Source organism: Erithacus rubecula, assembly GCF_903797595.1.
Source record: "Erithacus rubecula genome assembly, chromosome: 3".
Classification (NCBI taxonomy): Eukaryota; Metazoa; Chordata; class Aves; order Passeriformes; family Muscicapidae; genus Erithacus; species Erithacus rubecula.
This window is the reverse complement of record NC_136689.1, coordinates 22,456,826-22,479,951: the sequence shown is the minus strand read 5'-3', so window position 1 is coordinate 22,479,951 and position 23,126 is coordinate 22,456,826. Positions and strand designations below refer to the sequence as shown.

The 23,126-nt window shown below is 35.9% G+C and overlaps 1 protein-coding gene across 3 annotated transcripts in view; it reads right to left on the bottom strand.

The window, feature by feature from the left end:
* ANKIB1 (ankyrin repeat and IBR domain containing 1) overlaps nt 1–23,126 on the bottom strand; it is an 87,574-nt gene that overhangs the window by 31,903 nt on the left and 32,545 nt on the right. For all 3 annotated transcript variants that reach the window (XM_079299982.1, XM_079299983.1, XM_079299984.1), the window contains exons 2-4: nt 22,545–22,813; nt 9,174–9,474; nt 3,099–3,281 (exon numbers count right to left, since the gene is read on the bottom strand). In XM_079299982.1, coding sequence (XP_079156108.1) covers nt 3,099–3,281; nt 9,174–9,474; nt 22,545–22,732 — 672 coding nt within the window. In that variant the 5' untranslated portion in view covers nt 22,733–22,813. The remainder of the gene's footprint in view (nt 1–3,098; nt 3,282–9,173; nt 9,475–22,544; nt 22,814–23,126) is intronic.

Here is a 23,126-nt window from a genome sequence, read left to right as displayed (position 1 = left end):
TTATGGGTGGATGGAGATCTACAGTTAATGGGGTAATAAATTAAAAAGTTATTTATACTCCATTTAACTCATTCAAGTAAAATTATATGCAATACATGTATATTGAGACTACATGTATCTTAACTAAATGTATCCCCCCTTCTCTCCTTTCACCTCATAAACCATTTGCTATCCATAGAGATAAAATAAATTTGAATAATTTAAGATAACTCTTTGTACTTATGGTATTTATATTACTTACATATTCATATGACAGTTCAGGAACTGGAAAAAAAAATCATTCCAATTATTATACACTCAGTAATACACTCACTAGAAGTGTATTTCTTCAGTATTTAGTGGCACACATGTAAAAGGAATGAAGAAATGATATATTTTGCAATTGCATAAAGTATTTCACTACACCTGACTGAGAGCCAAAACTGTTCTGGGTGATCTGCTCTGAGACACTGCTCATTCCCAGGGGTTTCTTATGTAAATTTAAAACATTACAGATTTGACTGAAAGGAAAGACCCTTTCAGTCTGAGGACTCCCAGGGACACACCACCAAATTTATGTTCAATTAGATTTAAAAGACAGATTCAGATTTTATATAACAAAGATTTTTTTTGAGATTATTCAACAAAGTAAAAGCAAAGAATCAAGAAAAAAAGGGTTGTGTTCTTCTGCAAACATGGCAGGCTTGGAAGGGGAAGTATTGGGTGCTATCACACCAGATACTACTGTGCAGATCTTAAACACTGTAGGTGAGCCCATTTGGCTGTTTTGCCTGGGAAGAAATCCTATTCATGGTTTTCAAATGTTTTATCTTTTCCTGTAACCTTCATTCAAAAGATGCAGTTCTTTTGAAAATGCATTTCTTAGTGTTCAAAGTTTTTAAATTATTCATGAATGAGTATTTTCTGTTTTGGAAGGATGTTGAATAGCAACAATTACAAGCTGAATACTATGCCAAACAAGCATTTTGTAAACTCTGTCCCTCAGTGTTTAATAATATATAGAAATGAAAGAGGAAAGAAGTAGAGGATCATCATTGAGAGGCAATTTTGGTGAAGCATCTGTGCTCTGGGGCCTTTAACAGAGGCACCACCACAGGCAGTGGTAAGTGCAGCTGTCACTGCCCATCCCAGACATTTGTATAATGACCTGGAGAATGAGAACATGCAGTCATTTGGATTGCAGCTCAGTGCAACTCTTTCTAAGGCTGTTTTTTATCTTGTTTTGGCCACTCTGAGAGCTAAGATTGAAAGATTAACTTCTCCTGGCTACATGCTCTTAGCATCTCCCTTGTGCCAGCACTTGTTCTCTTGGAGATAAACAAGATGTAAGAAAAATGATCCCACTGGAAAGTCATAAAGAAAGGGGGGAAAAACCAGCAGGGAGCATATGAAGACAGAATTGCTCTGTGTAAATCCCCAAGGTCATCAATTGGTGTACCAAATTCCAGGCTGACATTTTTTGGCTTGTGAACATTTAGAACACATGGGAAAGCTGCCCTGGTATGTGAGATGGACAACTTGTAACTATCAAGCCTTCAAGCTGGTTTTGCTCAGCATCTATGTTAAACAAGCATGACACAACATCTCTTGCAGAAAAGCCTATTCCAAAGGTTCTTGACTTGTCCCACCCATATCTGTAGGTTCCTTGTCTTCTTACCTGTGCTGGTGCATATGCCAGCAAACCCCTGGTATAAATATGGTGATAAAAATTATTCAGCTTAAATAATAAAGTTAAATATTACTACTCTATAAAATCTTTTATTCTTTTAAGCCAAAACATTGCTATGATCCAGCTGAAAACATAATCTTCCTATTAGTTCTACTTGCATAACCAAAGGAGTGGTAAACTTCATTTGTGGCAAGAAATGACTGCAGTCTTTTAAAGTGTTTATGCCAAGAGAGAAAATATTATTTCAAACTATCTTCTCACAATTTGGATGTCTCTACGTAGAAATATTCAGGAAATTAAAATGAGTTCATTACATTTGCTATTTCAATGTAATAACTATATTAAACTTCATCTCTAAATGTCTCATTTAGGAATAAACTATCTCATTAAGGTTGTTTATATTTGAATTTATCCAAGAAAAATGTTCCAAAAATTAAATGGACTACAAGGACTACAACGATTTTCTTATTCTCAAATAAAAGTGACCATGAGTGGCATTTTTCAGAACAGTTAATGTGATCTAAGCCTACTTATGTATCTGCTTTTAAACATCATTAGGTTATATGTGGCCCAAGCTAGTAAAAGGCCAAGCCATGCTATTTCTGGAGTAACCATAGAGAAATCTATTGTCCTTTAATTTAAACAGAATTAAGTTGCAACATTTACTGAATCATATAATTTATCTATGTATTCTTATTTAGAATTTTAGTTAACTAAAATCTGTTCATGAATGGGGAGGGAACTTGTACTCAGAATCATTTTGGTCAGAAAGTCTTTATGGAATCACATTAGTCTGTAAGGCATAATAGAATTCAAGCCAATTTTTTGCCAGTGAATTGTCTCAAAAATTTACTTGGAAGTAACACTACTTGTTATTGCTTGTTTTTCATACAAACTGTGGTATGCAGTAGCTTCAGGCATTAAGTTATAAAACAAAGTAAATGCACTTATGTTGAAGTCCTGCACTAGTCAGTTTTGAGTGTTTTTGGTAACATTCAACCCAGTCTCAGTCCAGAATGATTCATTGGGAAAGTTTCCCTACTCTACTCCACAGATTTTCTCCTTTTCAGAATTTCTTTTGTCATAATTTTTGAGACAAAAAGACAATTATGAAATTAAAAAAAATAAATTCAATATTATTTGGTTTAGAAAAACTATTTCTGAGACTACTGGCCTCACTGTACCATGTCCAGCCTCACAGCCCACAAGACAGTCCACATAATTAAGATATGAATAAAATTTCTGTTTACTTTTGACAATGTATTTGTTATGTTCTCAGAGCTTTACTTGAAATCTACAAAGAGCTGTGCTAAAACTGTTTACAAATACAAAGTACAATACCTACTGAAATATTTGCAGACTTGTGTCACAATGTAACTGCTACACATATAAATGTGTAAAATACTTCAGATTTAAAGTATCCTCTGACCTCTTTTTTGTCTAAAGCAGCATACTCAGCTTCAATGCTTTCAGCTTCAGGATCACGTGAAAATACCATTCGAGATTCCAGGTTAAGAGCCAGCTCTTTGTGGTGCTGTTTTTCTGCACAGTCACATGGGGTATCCTTATTTTCATTTTCTGCAAATAAATCTCCACCATGTTTTACTAGAAGCTGCAAAGTAAAATGGCAAAGTAAGCAATTATTAATTAGAAACTCTAATAACACACTACAGAAAAGACATGTTAAGACAAAAAAAAAAAAAAAAGAACAAGAAAAACAGAACAATTATTACAATAATAATGATCTTGAGAAACAAGAATTATCTATTGTTATATAAATGACTGCTTGCTTTCATGCTTAATTATACCTATATCCACAGTAATTCCACAGAACCACAAAATTCTAAGAAATACAAGGTAATGCTGCATAATATGTTTGTCAGGTTTTAAGGACAAAAATTCTGCTTTACTGATATGTCAGTGTCCCATAGAAAAGGAGGGGTCTGAGGTCCTCAAGCATGTGCCAAGATAAGCTAAAAACACCTTTAAATATTCTTTCTATAGGGGTACAACTCCACCATTTGTATACTTGTGCTGACAGAAAATGGGAGATTCCTAGGGTAGGAGAGATAAGAAGGTGCTGATTCACAGGGAGCACAAAATACTGTTGGCAGCTCTACTTTGTTTTTAAGGACATGAAAAAAGTGAAATGAAGTAATACTAATCCTAGCAATTCTACTATGGTCCAATATTGTGCCATTTCACCAACCTTGTCTCTTGCCCCTAACCCTCCCAAAATGCAGTCTCTAACTATTAAACCCATGTGCTAACTTGGTCTCCTGCTATAAACTGACCTAAGCAAGGACAGCATATGCCACAGATTTTAAAGGCCTAGGTGGGCCTTTAAACAGTTCTGTTGATTTATTATGACACTTTAATATCATTACTAAAATGATTCATCTTGGTTCTAAATAAAGTCTATAAACATTATCTTGCCTTCAGATCATGATGTCTATAACAACATTATCCAGGGTATTTCAAAATTTAGGTTCTAATTTTTATACTTCTAAAAAACCCAATATTTCTCTAAAATTATCTGTTCTTCATATAAGCTTTTTAGATCATGATCAGACACTCTTTAATTTTTTTCTTCAGTCGAAGAGAAAATGTCCTTCGTCTGTCACTGCAGAATACAGAATGTCTTTTACAAACCTGGATTCGTTCTTGTAGATTGGAAAACCATTCCCACATTCTCCAAAATAAAAAAAAAATGCAAACCCAAAAATATCACAAACCAGTGCAACTACAAGATTTACATGAGAAGATACTAATGCCATTGAGTATTTGATCTTCATAGCAAAGTATCAGGCAGAAATACAGATGATACTGGGACAATTACCAAGATACACAGCCAACATTTAACCTTTGTTCTATCTAAACTTCTTAACATTGCCAGAACTTTGTTAACCTGAGTATCATATTCTGTCTATTCATTTTAACCTCTAAGAGAAATTGAACTGAGGCAACTAAGACACCTTCTGAGGAAAAAGAATAATAAGTGTATTTGAAAGAACATTACATAGATTTATGCAGCTCAAAATCTAATCCACAAGATGAGGAATATGCAAAGCAACAAGTTTTTAATAATTATACCATATTTCTCTGGAGGCACTGTTATAAAGTCTTGTGTTGCTTGATTAATTGAGGTTAATAACCTAAACAATCATACTAGCAATTTAAACAATTGCAAGAATACCATTTAATATGCTAAATATACTGTGATAGTGTAGAATGTATCTGCAAAAAATCAAATCTGTTCAGCATGAAAGTTATTATTCAGTAGTTTGAGGTAAGCACATAATTTTACCCAGACTATCTTTAGCAATGAGTTCCACACAGCTGTTCTGCTCACAAGAATAATCTAACACATGGCAATGGAACAGTACCAAGACTGCACATTTGACTATCAACTCTGAACAAGTCAACTAGTAGGTACTTCACCCTAAAGGATCTATATTTCAGGCTTCCTTTTCTTACTTGGGTGTGGTGGAGACAGGCAAAGATACAGAACTGGGGTTTTCCTGAAAAGTGGTGAAAAGTGAAGACAATAAAGAGAAATGCTGCTCTGAAGTGAGAGTAACCACTGCAGATAATGGGCAAAAGGCACTCCTGGGGTTCTAAGAGACTTCAGTTTTCTGGAGAGAGGGGGGACAACTTGAGGATTAGAACCAGTTCTTTTATCTCTTGGTTTTTGTTAAGAATTTTAATCCTCAAATACTTCTGGGAACAAAGAGACAAATGTTAAATTCCTTCACCCATCTCTTGGTTACAGGCTTGGTGAAGGCATATAGTGTTCCTGTCTATAAATGTGTTCCTATTGAAGGAGTTAGAAGGACTACAGACCATAGCCTGGAGGATTTAGGATATCTCAGATCCAAGGCCCTCTATCCCATGGTAGGGCACATAAAGAAGTTTGAACTTGGGGTGTACACTATGCTTCCCCTGCAGAAACCATGACAGGTTAGGACCACTTAACTCTGGCAAATAGCAATCCATGTGGATCAGACTGTAAATTCTTCTTCAAAGACAAACTGAATGCTAATTAGAGTCAGAAATGGTTTACTCAATTACAATATGTATTGTCAAGATAATATAACTCAGTTTATACAATTAAATGGGGAGCTAGCAGTCTAGTAACTGGATTTATCTAATGAATCACATTACAGACACTGAGAAATACAGTGATAATTTGTAAAGAAGCACAAACCATGAACTTTTACGATGAGTTTAAAAAAAATTGACTTTAGTCTGCAGTTAAAAGCTGCAGCCCAGCTCCAGAACCACAATTACTCTGCAGCAGCTGTGATTCTTTCTGACATTACAGTCTGCCTGGATCTTACTGCATGAACCCATTTCCTTCATGCTCTTGAAAAGGACACTTTTTGAACTATTGTGTCTATCTCTAACACCACTGTTTAGCCCCATGTAGGGACATGAAGGTAGAAACCGGCAGAAGACTCCTTGTTCAATCCCCTGTAAATCTGAAGTTGCTAAATACCAGATATTGAAATGTGTTGCAAACTTGTTACTAAAGTAACAAGTTTTCTTCTGTTTACCATTTCTCTACCAGAAACAACCTTTCTTAAGTCAAATCATTTTATGTGTGTGTTTTTCATCAACTTTTTCCAGAATCATTCAATTTTAATTGTTATCTCCCTTTTTCTCATATGACATGCATATTTGTCCTCTATTGTATAATAATGTAAACAAAAGCAAGTGTCTCATCTTGAGGAAGGATAAATAGAACACCTGCAAGTAGAATGCCTATAAGCAGAATTTATAAAGAAGTTGGATCAAATAAGTGGCACTAAAATGAGAGAACAAGAGCAACTTATATAGTCCTTTGCAAATAGTTTATTTATCAAATCTGAAAGAAAAAAACTTGACAATCCAAATACAAGCAGTAGTAACATAGACCTTGGAGACAGCCTGATACTTGTTTACAAATAAATCACATCACAAGAAGCTCTAAATCAATATTATAAACATGATTTATTTTGGATGGAAAAAAAGAGCTAGACAACACCTATATGTCATTTAGTTACCATGTATATAAGCTGGGTATGAATATACTTCAGCTAGCAAAGGCTGCATGGTGACTTGCCTCCCTGGTGAAAATCAGTAAGTATGAAAATAATTTCTGAGCCCATGTTGAAGACAAACTGCTGGTGTGGAGCTTGAGGAGCTGTAACAACATGGGGCAGAGGAAAGAGAAAGTATAGGGGCAAGAGTCAGGCTGTGCTGCTGGAGGATAAGTATCAGCATCTAATAGCAGCATCCTCTTAACTCCTCTCAGTACTGAGCAGGGAACCAGAGAGATGGAAGCTTAAATAATAGCATAGAAAATGGCATCAGGGAGATGAGTTTTCATTCATTAGAAGCTCAAAAAACTAAGGATGACCTGTATACTAAGAGAATGAAAGAAGGGTTGGATACCGGAAATAAGACACTATCTGAACTTCTGTAGAAAGGACTAATGAAAAAACAGAAGGTAAAGAAGAATATTCAGTTCAAGGGGGTGGACAGATGAGGCTGGGGAATTGAAAGGACAAACTTTAAATGAGAATTCTCAGACAATATCTGGAAACTTGGCAGAATACAACCAGCAAACATAAAGTGAGCATCATAGACAAGGTGATGCTATATACCTTTTTTAAATAAACCCCAAACTGATAAACAAACTCTCAAGAAGTACCAGTGGAATACAATTCTGCAATTAAAAAAAATAAAAAAAAGTTTTGGTGAATGACCTGACTAAAACCATAACAATAAATACATAAACTTATAAATGACTCTTCAATTAAAATTTCAGACTACATAGGTGACTGGACAATAGACAGGACAGTCAGCAAACACATGAGAGGAGAATCATCTCCTGACTTTGCCCAGAGTAGTCTGCAAGACCTAATTCAAAATGTTACTATCAAAGAACCATTCATTAACAATTCCAAAGGATTTATTAAACTTGCAGAAGCAGTAAAAAGACAAGAAATCCACTGCCCACTTTCAAAAAGCAATACTAAGTAAGTCAAGAAATCCACTACCTACTTTCAAAAAGTGATACTAAGTAAGTGTGGAAAAAAAATTCCAGAAACATCAGAACAATCTGTAAATAGAGACAAACAGGACAGAATCATATGCAAAGTAAAAAGCTGAAGTTGTCTCCAGATGAAGAATATGTAAAGAACAAAATCTGGGAAAGGTAAATGTAAAATCGCAATAAAGACGACTCTGACTTTTTTTTGAGCTGTATACCATGTGCATTAAAACTCAGAATAAACAATTTTAAAAAATCACCCAGTAAATCAATCTCACATAATATATGGCAGAAAATTGGTATGAACTGTTGGACTCTCAGTGGATGTACCACACAAACTTTATGAAGAAAACCTTTCAAATTGAAGTCTCTGCACAAGAGGTTCTAGAAAAAGCAATAAACCAAATACTAACATAAATACCCAGCATCAGATGGTACTTATATTCATCAGTCCTAATGAAACTCAAATATGAAACTTCTGAACTATTTATTATAATATGCAGCTTACTGATTAAATCTGTCATGGTACAAAATTAGAAGACAGTAAAAGCAACATCAATACTCAAAACAGCTCCAGAGAACATCAGAAAAGATCATCAGGGTTTTACTGCAAAGAAGTCAATAGTGAAACCCCAGAGGTTCTGGGAACTGACTGTTTAACATACAAAGCTGTTTTCTAGAAGAGGAGGTGAACAAAGAGGTGATAAACTTTGCTGATGATACTAAGTTACTAAGCACAATTTGAATAAACGTGAAATTATGAACAGAAGAAAAAAAAATGCTGAACTGTGAAGTAATTGTTGCCATTGAAAATACAAATCTTGATGTTAAAAGACTTATAAAGATGTTAGCTGTTTTTGAAAATGTTAGATGTCTGCTTGTGTTCTTTATATTAAATTACCAGCACAATTAAATACTAGTTCTCATTACTTGACATAGTTTAAAAATAAATCTGAGGCAAGATCTTCAGAAGTCATTCCCATTTACTCATTACTATCCAGTACTTTCCCAAACATTAGAAAAGCTGGACACTGTAAATTAAAGACATCAAATCTGGTCTTGAAACATGGACAGCATTTCCAGTTTCAGCTGCACAGCAAAATAAAAAGGACTCTTATTTTCTCTCAGGCTGTTATTTCACTTCTCTTTACTCATATAGGATGCCTATGCCTACCTTCAAAGCTTTTTCTCCACTGCTACAGTCTTGTAATTAATTCCAATTTTTATATGCCTACATGAGCCTTTTTCATGTTGAGGAGTTATTTTCATGAAGTCAATGTATATGTAATCCATTTCTTTAATTTTTTTTCTACAGTGGATGTTTTGAATTAATGAAAAATAGAATTAAAAAGTTAATTCAATATAACACATCAGATTCCCTCCCCTACGAAAGAAAGCTTTGTGACACATTATGCATGTCAATTACTCATAATATACATAAACTTATAATTATATAAGAACTTTTACCTCAACACAGGTTTTCATCCCTGAGGCAGCAGCGTAGTGCAAAGGTGTATTTTTTTTGTTATCAACAGCATCAATGGCTGCTCGTTCATATTGCCCTTCATCCAGCTTTGCTCCCTTCCACTTCAGGATCATTTGCAGACAATCAGCTCTTCTGCAGTCATCTTCTGAGGGTCGTGTCAGGCGAGGATGAAGAGCTCCCTCTGAGATCATGATCTGAGGTCCCATACACAGCAAGTGCATAGATGTCTCATTGTGCACATTCCTTTTATTTGGGTTACCATCTCGAACAAAAAGGAAAGTTCTGCAACCGGGGGAAAAAAATAGAAGAAAACTGCTTAGCACAATTCCATTCATTTCCTTGAAGTGGGAATGGTGGGTTATGACAACTTGCCTTCTTGCAAAGATTTTGATTACCCATGTTAGTGACAAATGTTCTTTAATAGAGAATTAGTACTGGACAGCTCTCCTCCATTTCTCCTAGGAGTCAAGAGCCAAGATCTGGATGAATCACTGAAATATCACTACAATTACTTTGTCAGTGTATGAGAAAGTTTATTCCACTGTGTTGCATTGTGATACATATTATTACATGATTGATGAAACAGGTACTTTATTTCTTCTGCTCTGTCCTGAACAGTAGTGCATTTGGTAGTTTGCAAATGAATAATGACAGAGCAATTTGTTAAAAATTCATTCTCCTTTGCTATATCTTTAATCAGATGTAGATGCAGCACTTACTACTTCTAAAACATTATAAATACTATTCCTGCCAGCACTGCATGCATTAAGGAATGACTATTGACTTTTTCAATATGGAAATGCAACATAATTCAAACTCTTCCAGAAGCTGGAAAGAATTTAAGTGTTCTCTTGAATGCTTTAGAGGCAGTTCAAAGTGGGCAATATTACCAGCAAAAAGAGTCACTTTAGAATTGAAAGGGGAACAACAGGCTGATTCTTAGAATCACAGCTCTGAATCCTAACACCACCTGAGACAACACAGCTCCCTTGCTGCTTCTTGCCAGCAAGGATTATAGAAGTTACAATCCAGATCTGAAATGGAAGAACCAAGACAAATCATACAAGTCCTGTGCATCCAAACGTGCTTTAGCTTTTTGAGGTCTACCAGAATATTTTTTTTCTTAAGGGAGAGTAAATGGTAGGCAATGGCAGAGAGGAAAGATCACTTCTTTGAAGGACTAGGGTCAGAGAGATAGCACTGATAAAAGAACTCCCAGTGAAGGGAGGAAGAAGAGGTATTGTTCCCTCGGGTTCCCAGAAAGGCAATACCAGGCTAAATCTGAAGCATGGCTTAGGTGTTCAAGAAGTCACTGCAAAAATGCCTGTACTGTTCCCATAAACCACCTCACACACAAAGCCTACACAAGTCACTGTGTGTGTCTCCTTCCAGGCTGTTCCCTGACTCCAAACAGTTTGCAAATACGAAAAAACCAGTTATTCTGGAACCCCATTAAGTTAGTGCAGGGGACCAGGCTCTACCCTCCCTGACCACACCCCAAAGACTAATGAGAAACAGTCTCAGTCACTTCCAGCAGGATCAGCCACACGAAAGCAGGTGCTGCCTACACACAAAACCAGACTACACTGCTCTAGGTGAGAAGAACTTGACAAACTTACCCAGTTTGACCCAAAAAATGTTATTTACCTCAGTTATTGCCTTCTGCTATGGTTTTAAGTCTAAATGTATTCTCTTTCTGTTGTCCCTCAATGCATACCATCTTACCCTCTCTGAGTTCACTTATGCTTTGTTCAGGACAAAGAATAATCCTGAAACTATTTTATTAATAAAGGAAGAGGCTGTACAGTGTACACAGGAATTTCCCTTTCAGATATTATTGAAAATAGTCTGGACAAGTATTTCAGTAGGAAAAAACTAGGCACAGATGATCTGATCCTACAGTGGAAGAATGTCTTGATAGCTGTTTGGTCAGTTGGATTTCTGTCCTTTCTTCCTCCTGAAAATCTCTGAGTGGTTTGATTTTAAAATAAAGCTAATTATTAGAACAGCATTCTTTTAAATATGTAGCAACAAAGTATTCAGAGGAAAACACAAAACAGTCTCCTCTATGTTGCCCTATTTTGGCAGCAAAAATGTTCCTTAGAGAAATCTCTCTTTCATTCCATGATAGATGCATTTGTTAGGATACATGAATATGCCAAACTTGAGATTAAAGATCTTGTCAAAAAAAGTAACAGCATATTTTGTTTGCTTGAGGTTTTCTGTTTGTTTTCAGGGGGAAGGCATTTAGCTACATAGGCAAAATGCTCCAGAGCCAATTACATGAAATTGTAAGACTAACCAGTATCAAACACTATCCAAAGTGAATTTGCTTGTTTGAATTAGCTTTACACAGCATGAAACTAGAGACAGAAAGAAAGAAAGAAGGGAAAGTCAGAGACAGGAAGAGAGAAATGGGCAGGAGAGAGAGAAGATGGGGAACAAGAAGATAGATTCTATAGTAGCACTTGGATATGATCAGCTCTTCAGTATAAGGGGAAGTCAAGCCAATCCTGAAAAGCCCAGCCAAACTCAAGACTTAAAGTTCAGAGATGAATAGCATCCAAAAATGGGCAAATTAATACATTTTACATTCACAAATTACTCAAAAAGGCTCCATTTTTAACAGTGATATTTGGTGCATAAGACTCACAGAGCAGTAGATCCCTGCAATTTGGCTCACAACTTCAGAGGAATAAGAAGCTAAATTTTGCCTGGAAATGTACTGATAGAGTGAAAATATGCATTGCCTATGGGAAATATCACTTAACCACAAGGCAGACAGACTTTACTCTAGTTGCAGTTTCCAGATTTTGCTTCAATCTGTAGCACTTTGCAGAATCCAAACCTGAGGTGACAAAAGCATCATAAAAGTGTTGAAAAAGTGACAAAAAGGAAAGAGCTGTAACATTCACACCTACTGCTATCTGTATTTGCAAAAAAGCAGGAAGAAACTCAAGATCACAAGGCTGTGAATTTGAATAATAAACAACTGGGACATGTCCTCACTTTGGGAAACTAACAACGCAACGATTTCTTCAGGTTTTAATAAAATCTTTAATGTTTAGGGCATGAAAATCACCATATTTACTTTTCCTTCTCTGTCTAAACAAATGCTGTATATATTTTAGCTATATATAAATACACATAGGTGGAACATGATGATCTTTAAAGTCTCTTCTTCCAATCCAAAACATTCTCTGGTTCTATGTTCTATTTGTATGAATAAAAACATACAGACACCCATGTGTGGAAAAATAAAACAAAAATAAAAAAACTGGTGTAAAATGAAATGATAAAACTAGTTCTGACAGCTGGAGGCTAAAGCATGTCTGAATATGTTCAAAAAAAGTGAAAGTAACAATTTTTGAATGCAAAGCACTTACTGTATACTGTGTAAGTATACAAAAAATTGCACTGTTGCTTTAAATAAGACAAGTAAGGCACTAGAAAAAGAGGAGCTTACAGCAACAGAGTAAACTGCACAGGATTCCCTTTCACATCACACACTTTCACAACATCCCATCTACTCTTGGCTTAGACAGCCCTTGTAATTTTAAGTACAGCTTGCTAAAGAAAGTTACACTGCAAACTCCAGTACAGGCATGAACCTAAAGCTCACAGCTTTAAGAGAGGTATGAGTATTAATAGAAGAATTTTAAGATCATTAAAAGAAATATGGGTAAGCCATGAGTTACAACAACATATAGAAGGGCCAAGTCATGCTACCCAGTAATTGAAAGCTCATTTGCAATGAATTAATTCATACAATTATTGAATCATTTAGCTTTCAACACAGTAGGCCAATACTGATGCATTCAACCTTGAATAACTATGATTATTTCATTAGAAGTACTTTTCTCCCAAATGTACTATAAGAAAACAACCACAGTGTACTAGTAACCACTTGAAGAAATCTTTTTAGTCATCACTGTTTCAAATAATTTTGGGAAGAGTACTTTTTTTACCTGATGTTGAAAGCCATTATACAGTAAATATAATTATTGGTATTTCTATTTATTCTATGGTGCTAGAAGGTTATTTATTAGCACTTAAAAGTTTCATCTCTGTTTCACTAAGATTCTTAAGCATTTCTCACATTAATCCTTACAATTTAACATCACTCTTACATAAATCCTTTGTTACACCATGGGCCAAAGAAAAATTATGATTTCTATAATTTTTAAGAGGAACAGCACTACCAAAACAATTCCTAAAGCAAAGATGAATCAATTACATCTGTAAGTTTCTTGTAACCAGGGCACTATTGTTTTTATTTTTGAGTTACTTAAGTTTGTCATTCCCTTGGACAGTCAGGAATATTGCTTCCAAGATGCCATGCCTCTTCTGGCTTTTATTTCAATATTCTGAGTGGGATTTCAAAAGAAATAGAGCTGAATGCCAAACCAGAAGTGGCTTGCACTGAGGCTGGCTGCTTACCAGCAGCTTTTGTGACAGTCCTCTGTAAAGCAAAATCTGTGTGATTTGCATCTCTGTCTCCAGCCCTTTCTTATACACATCTCTTCATGGCTAGAACCAATTCTCAAGCATAGGTGCCACCCTTCCTGTCTTGTCTCCACATCCTTCCTTTGAATACAGATTTTTTTCTGAGACCATCCATGCTGAATTCTCACATAACTGTTGACTATTATTTTTAGATTGGTCTCAAACAAATGTGAGATGAAATAATAAACATGAAACTACCAACAAGAGTCTTCATTGTCACCTTTTAAATACACAGATTTGTATTTCTGCATGAGACAACTATCTTTGTATCAGTTTGTAAATGAGCTGGAAGTGTATGATATCTAGTCTTGATATTATTTATATAGCAATAATGAAGAATTTACACAGTGAACACTATCAAGCTTTGCATAATTTCTATTTCTTAGAAACCATAAATTTATTACAGAAATTGTCTCATCTTTTCCTCTCCCTTCATAAAAATGCTTTCAATTCGTATGTCACTTTATATTTAATGACATTAATTTTTATTTTTCCTTATATGTCCTAATGATGTAATTTCATTACATTAAATTGAAATAAAAAAGTGCGAATTTAAAATAATCAAATCATCCACAATCTGTACCTTGGCTAAAAGGAAAACTGGGTCTACATACAATGTCACTGAATATTGCCTTGGATTTTGCATTTAGATATAAAAAAATAATGCATTATTTCTGAAAAATTTGAGCCAACAGATCTCTCTGGTAAGGAAGCCAAGTGTGCCTCTAACCCCAGGGTGAAGTGAAGCCATTTGACACAATGATTCAGTATTTACCAATCTACTCCACGGGGTCACAAACTCTACCTGGCAACAAAATTAGTTAAAATAAAGAAGTGGTCATTCTGGTTGGCAAGGACCAAAGCTGTACTCCTCTATAACCCAAATAAAATTTTATTTTGCCTGTGGTAAAATGTTCACGACAGCTCTACTAAGGAGAACAGACAACACAGAATAAGAAAGCTTTAAAAGTGTACTGCATTAATAGATCTCATTTCACCAATCACTAACAAAGCAGTCTTACTCTGCAATGTGTGATTTCCACCAAGGAAAATAAAATTAGAACAATTTCCTCTGGGTACAAAAAAGCCTAGTAGCAAGAAGAAGCAATAACACACTCAAGAGTGGCAGCTGTAACTGGAGAGCAAAGGCTGTGCTGCGAGCAACAAACTCATAAGCATCATGTATCCTTAACCTACTAAGGTTAAAATAATCAGAAGTCAGATGGAAAAAAAAGTCAGCTTTAAGACCTTAAACCACAGCAGCTGACTGGCTTTTGATCTTCGCTTGTAGGTCAGACTATGATTAGGATAAAGTCTACTTTCTGTTTTGCATTTTGCAAGGAAGTAATGAGGAACACCAGGGAAGTTACCTTGGGAGGCCATGCACATTTATTCAGTGAGAACTGCTTTCAAGTGAGATTTTTAGGGAAAGAAAAACAAGGCAGTCAGCCAGATAAAGGTTTGAGTTTTTCAGCCTGCCTGATTGTACCTTAGAAGACAGTGCCCAACTGGGTGGCAGCCTTTGAGGAATATAGCAAATGCTACTGCTGCTACTTGACATCTGTAGCTGCTCCTCTAAGTGTCTCCTCTGGTTTTTCCTGTCTTTGGTAGTTTTCTCCAGGATTTAGTCACAAAAAAACTTGATCACTTTTAAAAGCTTCCTATTTTTACTTTGTCCATCATCTTGACTGCTCTTTAGATTGACTATGATGAAGATGACCTTATAAATTACTATTTCCTACCAACCAGTCAGATGCTCTGCTACTAAAATCAGGGGCACTTCAATTCATTTGGTTTTCTTGCTTCTTTGTAAACATGCCCACAAAGCCCTGTGAGATCATAATCCTCATTTACTCTTCTCCTTCATCTAATCAAGAGCTCCCTTCAGTATTTCATATTCCAATGAATTTGAAAGGTGATCAAGACTCACAACCACACAAAGTAACTAATCTAAAAAGGACCTCACAGAACCAATTCAGCAGCTGAGTGCAATGACAACAAAGCAATTGGATAAACACCAATGCTCCCACTTGGACAGATCCAAACACTGCACAGATCATTCACCACACACCATGAAAGGAAAACATTTAACTCTAGACCAGAAGCAGTATCTCCTACAAGTAGCATTCATGTCTCATATTGTAAAACTGTTGAAGTGTTGAATTTACAACTCTGCAGCTGCCTACTATTCAATTTTACATATTTAGTATCATGTAGGACGAGATTCATCTTCTCAGATCTGGTGACCTACAGTGCAGACAACTACAGCTGATCCAGTTCTCTTAAATTCCCTTTAAATCAATGGGAAGAAGCAGGCACTTCTGGCACATACTTCATTTAAAATACTTAATGGTCACTTTCACAAGAGATGACTTGTGCTGTGGCCTTCATTAATTATTCTGACTAGATTTATTATCTATGTCTATTGACCATAAGGGAGACCTAGTATGAATAATTCCAGAAGACATACTTTTCTGAATAAAATTAATTTAAATAGTTAAATTGTTGATAATTAAAAACAAGTTTGCTTTCTGTTGCTCCAAGTGAATGATCTAGACAATGACATTCTAATAAATTATTTGGATGAAGTAGTGCATCATATACTTTAAGTTATACTTTAATAACTTTAAGTTATTAAATCAGAACATAATTATTTTGTTATGTGGATGAAATGGAATATAGTTTGATGGTTATCTTTTATATTAAAATCAGAAGCCAAAACTTCAAAAAAATACTTTTAGGAAAGAAGCTTAGGCAACTATTATGCCTTCATCATTTTTCTTCCAAATGAGCTTTAAAATGGACTGGGAAACACCAAGCAAATGTAATAATTCAAAGAATTACCATTTCAAAGAATTACCATGAAGAACAAAAAGAAGGGGAAAAAAATGAAGATTCCACCAGAAGTATCCATACATTCAATACAAATTTCCTTAGACTGAAATCCTATAGTTTTGCTTAATAACCCCACATTTTTCCCATTTGCCCTTATCAGACAAAGAGCTGCTATGAACCTTTTTATTTTTCTTTTGCCCACATTTGTATCAGAAATACTGTTAGGAAAGCAATTTAAAAAGGAAACCAGACTTACTGTAAAAGCATTGAATAGATGTTCAGAAATTTAACAAAGAAAACATATGATTTTTAGGACCTTTCTGAAGATTTCAGAATAAATCATTTAGGTCTATTTGGATCTCAAAGTTCAAATATTTACAGAACTTCTATCTGTCAAAACAGTGAAGTAACCTCTTTTTGATTTCCATCCCAGAAAAAACAATATCAAGAATTCAAAGCAGCTTCAATCTTATCAGAAAACAAGCAACTACAGCACTTCTCTAAAGCCAGATGACCTGCAAAGAACAGAATTTTCATCAATACTTTTCCTTAACATATATTTTTGCAGCATAAAAATCCTCTAATGCCCTTTAATCTTCAAAGAAATCTTGTTCTGAAAAATGGTCTATACATATGTCCCTCGAAATCATCCAAAACAAATTTTCAACATGACTGCAAATGGATGAAAAGCCAACAAAACCTGGCATGGGAAGACACATTCCTGAACGTGCTGTGACGAATGCAACATTCCCTCTGGGGTCAGCAAGTTTTCTGGCAAATTCACCCTCCATAACACAAAGTATCAACACACTCCTTTTCATTGTATTACAATTGCTTGGACCAGTCCTTATTGAAATCTCCTAAACAGCCAGAAAACAAGGGGACTGTAGCTGAAATTCCAAGAGATGCATATTTAGTACAGCTTAGAGGAAACCACCACTATTTTGATGTTTTTGTTGTTCTTCTGAAGTGAAGTATACTTCCCAAATTATAGCAATGAAACAAGAGATATTTCCTATGAACAAATCCCAGGCACATTTACCAATGTTTCTCTCTGACTGGCTTAGCTATGCCTTCATTGCCAGAATTGCTATTACTATTACTGAATGGCAGACATCAAGAATTTCAAAAGAAGTGGGTTTGGGTTTGATTTTTTTTTCTTTAGTTTCAGCAATCACCTCAACTTCCAGAATCTCTGTAACAAGAAAGTCTCGTTTTTCTTGTTCTAGAAAAAAGTCAGCTTCATAAACCTGTCCAATCTCCTCACAGTTCCATGTTTCTGTCATCTCCTCCTCCCCCCTCTTCAGGCCAGGACCAGCAGCAACTGCCGCAACAATCCACTTTTGGCTTGAATACTCACAAAGTGCTCAGATATAGCAGAATGAAACACACAATGAGGAAAATCTGTCACTGATCCAAAAAGCTTCCCAGCAAAGCTGCAAAACTGAAAGTCACACCACTTATATTGCAAAATGACAGTTTATCTAAGGGGTTTTTTTTCCCTTTCAACGTCAAGCAAGTCCTCGTGATTTCCAGTCACTCCATCTCAAGCAGCCTCTGGAAAGTCTGTTCTCTTGTCATAGCTCAGGAGTGGTTCACTAACAGCCAGACTCTATTCCACACTGATAGCAATTCTTTCAAACTAAGCAGTCAGATGGTCTAAAAAGTGCCTTAGGCAAAAAAAAAAAAAAAAAAAAAAAAAAAAAAAAAAGAAGCCTGAGGGCATTGGTTATACTTGATCATCTGTAGACTGCCTTTTCTACAGAAAAGATTTTCCAGTGCTCTTTCTCCATAATATTTTTTTACACATTTAGGGAGTGAAACTTAAACTATCTTCTTGAATATGAATCTTCTGTCAAGACCTTAAATCATAGAGAAACATAATAAAGATTTGTGGTGGAATGAGACCGGTCTGAATGTTTTACAAAGCTCTCCAAATCTGAATGTGGGGTGCCTCATGAAATGCTTCAGTGTGGGTTCTTCCATAGGGTTCAGAAACACACAGCTGCAATGTAAGTCCCCCACAGAGTCCCAGGTCCTGCCAGAAATCCTATTTCTGTGTGGGCTCCTCTCCACAGGCTGTGCAGCTCCTGCCAGGAGCCTGATCTGGTATGGGCTCTCCATGGGCTGCAGGTTCCTGTGCACAGGAACAGGGCACATCCACCTGTTCTGGTGTGGAGTCCTCCAGGCAGGGGCCTTCCTTTTGAATAGCTGTTCACTTTCTTTGAAGTTTGTCAGCTTCTGGTATTTCTTTGCAAGAAATCAATACTTAAATAATAGGAAAAATTCCACCTGTGGCCAGTATTGAATAAAGTATTTCTAAAATTCTCTGCAACTTTGTCTCATCAATGTTTTGGCTCTGAGACCTTCCCTTGTGGAACATCAGTGGGGTCAGAGAGCTCCTGCCTTTGCTTAGCTGAGTTCTGACATTAATCTAAATTCTAATGAACTACTGAGGTTGAAGTGAACAAACCTTAAACAGGCACTTTTGCTGATATTCTTATCAGCCACCATCCAATGAACACTTTTATGTTTAAAAAATTATTTCCTTATGGTTTTTTGTCTTGTTTTATGTCGGAGATGTTTGGAAACACGTTTGAATTTCTGATCTGAAAGCTGTTTGTAATTTCAGGACAGAAAGTCTCAATATTTAATGAGCACAAGAGTTATGTCCAAGGAGTAACCTTGGATCCTCTAGGGCAGTATATTGCAACCCTGAGTTGTGACGTGAGCTGTTGGTCTGAGTGTTTTTCCTGAATATTCCTTTTTCCAGGAGGATGAATTAAAAGGAAAGATGATGCCAGATAAAGATGAGGTTTTGTGTCTCTGCAGGGCTGCTTCCCTCACACGTTTTTCACTCCTCTCTCAGAGGTGCTGTGCAGCATTTTTCATCTTTTCCTGAGTATGTAACCACAGAGGTACCACCAGCATCAACAATAGTCTCAGCCTAGGCCAGTGGTGGGGCTGGTTTGGAGCTGGTAGAATCCAGTTGTGCCTGGTGTGGGGTACAGTGATCTCTTCTCACAGATGCCACCCCCACAGCCCTGCTACCAAAACTGTGCTCCATGAACCCAGTACAATGCTCTTCTGTCAGCTCCTCCTGACAGGAGTCACAGCTGGGGGCTCAGGGGTATCCTGTGACAGCCTTGGAGCAGGGGTTCCTCTCTCCTGATGAGCTTACTGGCCTGAGACCAAGTCTCTGAAAATTCCCGTTTGACCTAATTAGCTGTGGTCAGCAATTTTTTGTTTTTAAACATTAAATGCTATGTTAAAACAAACTATGTCAGGTAAACATTATTCAGGGCTGCAGACCAAGTTATACATTAATGGAATGTTGACTATGTTCTGTTTTTTATTTCAACATTCCTAGTATACTAAAGTTTCCTATGATACTCATTAAGATGATCAAGAAAACAATCCTAGCATTTTACCAAATTCTTGCTGAATCTTGCAAAAAGAAATTAACAGCAAATTTTCAAATTTTTACACCTTGATCCTGTTTCTGAGCTGTAAATGTTGGATGAAAAGTGCAGCAGCCAGATGACTCAGATACTTGCTGTATAATAACTGTGCAGCTCGAAATCATTGAGAAATTGTTGTTGGCTCAAGTTTCTGCCAAATAGACTTCATGCTGGATTAAACCAAGTTTGTCCAGTTTGGGAGTTTAGCTTTGTGACCCTTTCACCTCTTCTCCAGTTTCTTATTTCTTTCCTTCTGAGACCACTGAAGCAGGATGTCCCCAGCTCCTTTTCCTGCAAGCTCGGTGCCTGTGCTTTCGCCATGCCTTTGGCCAGTCACACCACCCACACATGTGCAAACAGGGAATTTGTCCCTTTGCCTCAGCATTGCCAGATAGGATATTTCTAAACATCCCAGAATATCTCTCTCAATGCATTCTGTAATGCAAAAGGTGTACCAACAACTGCATCACACTGCTCTATTTTGAGAAAATCTCACACAGTAAACTGTAAACATGTCAGTTCATATCCACCTACAACAATACAAATCTCAGCCCATAAAGACAAACTGAATTACACAGTATGCATGCAAGCAAATGCTAGAGCTTGTAGTTAGTGTTGCTACAGATTCCCTAATATTTAAAATGTTTTATGAAGAGTTAAACATGAAATAATATACTGCTGTGGACATCTCATAATTGCAAATTTCTCTCAAAATACAAAGCGATTAAAATTAATTTCTTTTTAGGTACTGAACTTTATCAGTAAATTAGAGCATTCCTTTTAATAATCAGCTCATTTAACCCTAACTGCATCAAAAAGAAGTGGCTTAACTCCAAAGCACTTGTGCCCTTTCTGCTATTAACTTAGCAAATTGACACACTGTAAGGCTTGTATTCGTTCACTTTTACTACTCTGTTTAGATTTATGTGCAGCACATCTAAAAGAGAAGCCCTTAGAAGGACATCTGAAAAATTAATAGCAAAAAAACTTCAGTAAATCACTCCTCACAAGTGCTACAGTCTAAACAGTCTGGGTTTTCAGAACCAGACTCCAGCAGATAAAGGCACCTAACCTATGTTTAAGGACAAAAAAATGTATTACAAATCCTCGACTCAAACAAGGCAAAAGAATGATTCTTTTGATCATTAGTTTGCAATGTGAAAAAAAATAAATTGTCCTTAGATGTTGAAAGTCCTTAGATGTTGAAGGTCCCATGTAGCTAGTAGCAAAATGGCATTTCTAAATGACTTTTTAAAAAAATATAAAGCAGTTATTTCAGATCCCATCATAATGATGCAATATGAATTAACTAAAGCACTGTTCAGAAGTCATTAAAAATGACTATTTCTTTTCATATGTGCAATTTCATGTGACCTTGTTGTCTCCATGAGGCTATAATTTCTTAAAAGCTATTTTCTTGAGAGACATAACCTGAAAACTTTAGAGGAAAAAAATCATATGGAAATTTTAAGTAAAAATTGGACACTATTTTAAATTCATTTTAGTTAACTATTTTCTATAATAAGTTTCAGTGATGAAATGAAAACATCAAGTTAAAAATAGAAATACATAATATATAGGGAAGAAGAGAAAAATATTTAACCAAAATTGAGGTAAATGAGAAATATAAAGTAAAAAATTGGTTAGATGAATCTAGAACACTGAGAAAAAATTTATGGTGAGAGGCCAGAAAGCTACTAAAGTTACAGCATATCAAGTTCAAAACAAACCTTAGGAATACTATAGGCCCAATTAGACATAAACACAAAGATGAAGAGAATATTACCAATAACACAGTTTAGTATTTATTTCTGTTTTGCTTCCTAATATGAAGAAGAGGATATTTATGAAATTCTCTTTAACAGTGCTTACTGAAGAAGAGGTTTAGCAATGTCTTCCCAGTACTACCTTCACAAAATACTAGATGAGCTTGTGTCTGCAATGTTTGGACATGAGAAAGATGTCAATCTTTAATTGATCTTAGAGCACCGACAAAAATACAAAAGAATAGGAATAGCTAATATTAGGGATTGCTGTCCATGTTGACTGCAGCAATAATAAAGTTACTTATTATCAACATATTAATGTTCACAGTTATTATCCAACACAAAAAATAAAAGCTGTCTGAATAACAAGAATAAATATATATTGTACCATTTAGAAGTAGTTACAAACAGTGTAGTATCCACACAGCTGTGCAAAGATTATTTACAGACAGGAAAACACATCAAGAATGGTGGAACAGTCAGTATTTTCAAAGAACCATAGTATAGGAGTCTTCAGGAAGCAAGCTAAAACTGCCTAATGCTACCAGAAAGGAACAGATACTGAAATAAAATTAAAGGCTGTTATCAGCCTGTGATTATAGATTAATTTTCATGTTTTCTATTACTACTCAAACTTGTTACAAATTCTTTCTGTGCAACACATACATGCACATGTATGTGTACACCTATGCATACACACACCAGGTGTTTATAACCTGGCTGACACTCTTGCATTTGCTAGGTCAGTTTTTCACACCCAAGCCAAGTTTCAAATGCTGCTTACCCCAGGATACGATTCATTCCATGCCTAGCAGCATAATGGAGTGGAGTATTGTGCTGGTACGTTTCTCCATAAGAAGTATTTGGGTCAAGAGTTTCTTTGAGTTGAGGGTTGCTCTCATAGATTTGGCAGGCCAAGTTTTCATCTCCATTTATAAGAGCTTTGCGGAACTTGGTGGTTGTATTTCCCATGTTGCTATCCTAGCTATCAATGGCACTTCTTCCTTTCCCCTTCATCCACTTGTTGTATGGTTCTGTAACATGCTTCACAGCCTAAAAAAGACAAACAGTATTCCAAGTTATTCTTTAAAATACCTTCTCCGAGATGAAAATAAATATGCAGAGCTACAGCACAGTAAATAGGCAGGTGAAGAAGAAGCACATAGGGCCTATAAACTCCCCTCATGAGTTACTGAAATCCTTATAGGTAAAAGCACACATTTCCAATTCTTCACAGATCATTTCCCTGATAAATTGTGTATCTCCCTCCCTCTGCAAATATCTTCACTACCTATACTCTTTAAACACATGGAAAAGAAATGGTTAATATCCACCTATACTAGAAGACTGGCATAAACACTGAATT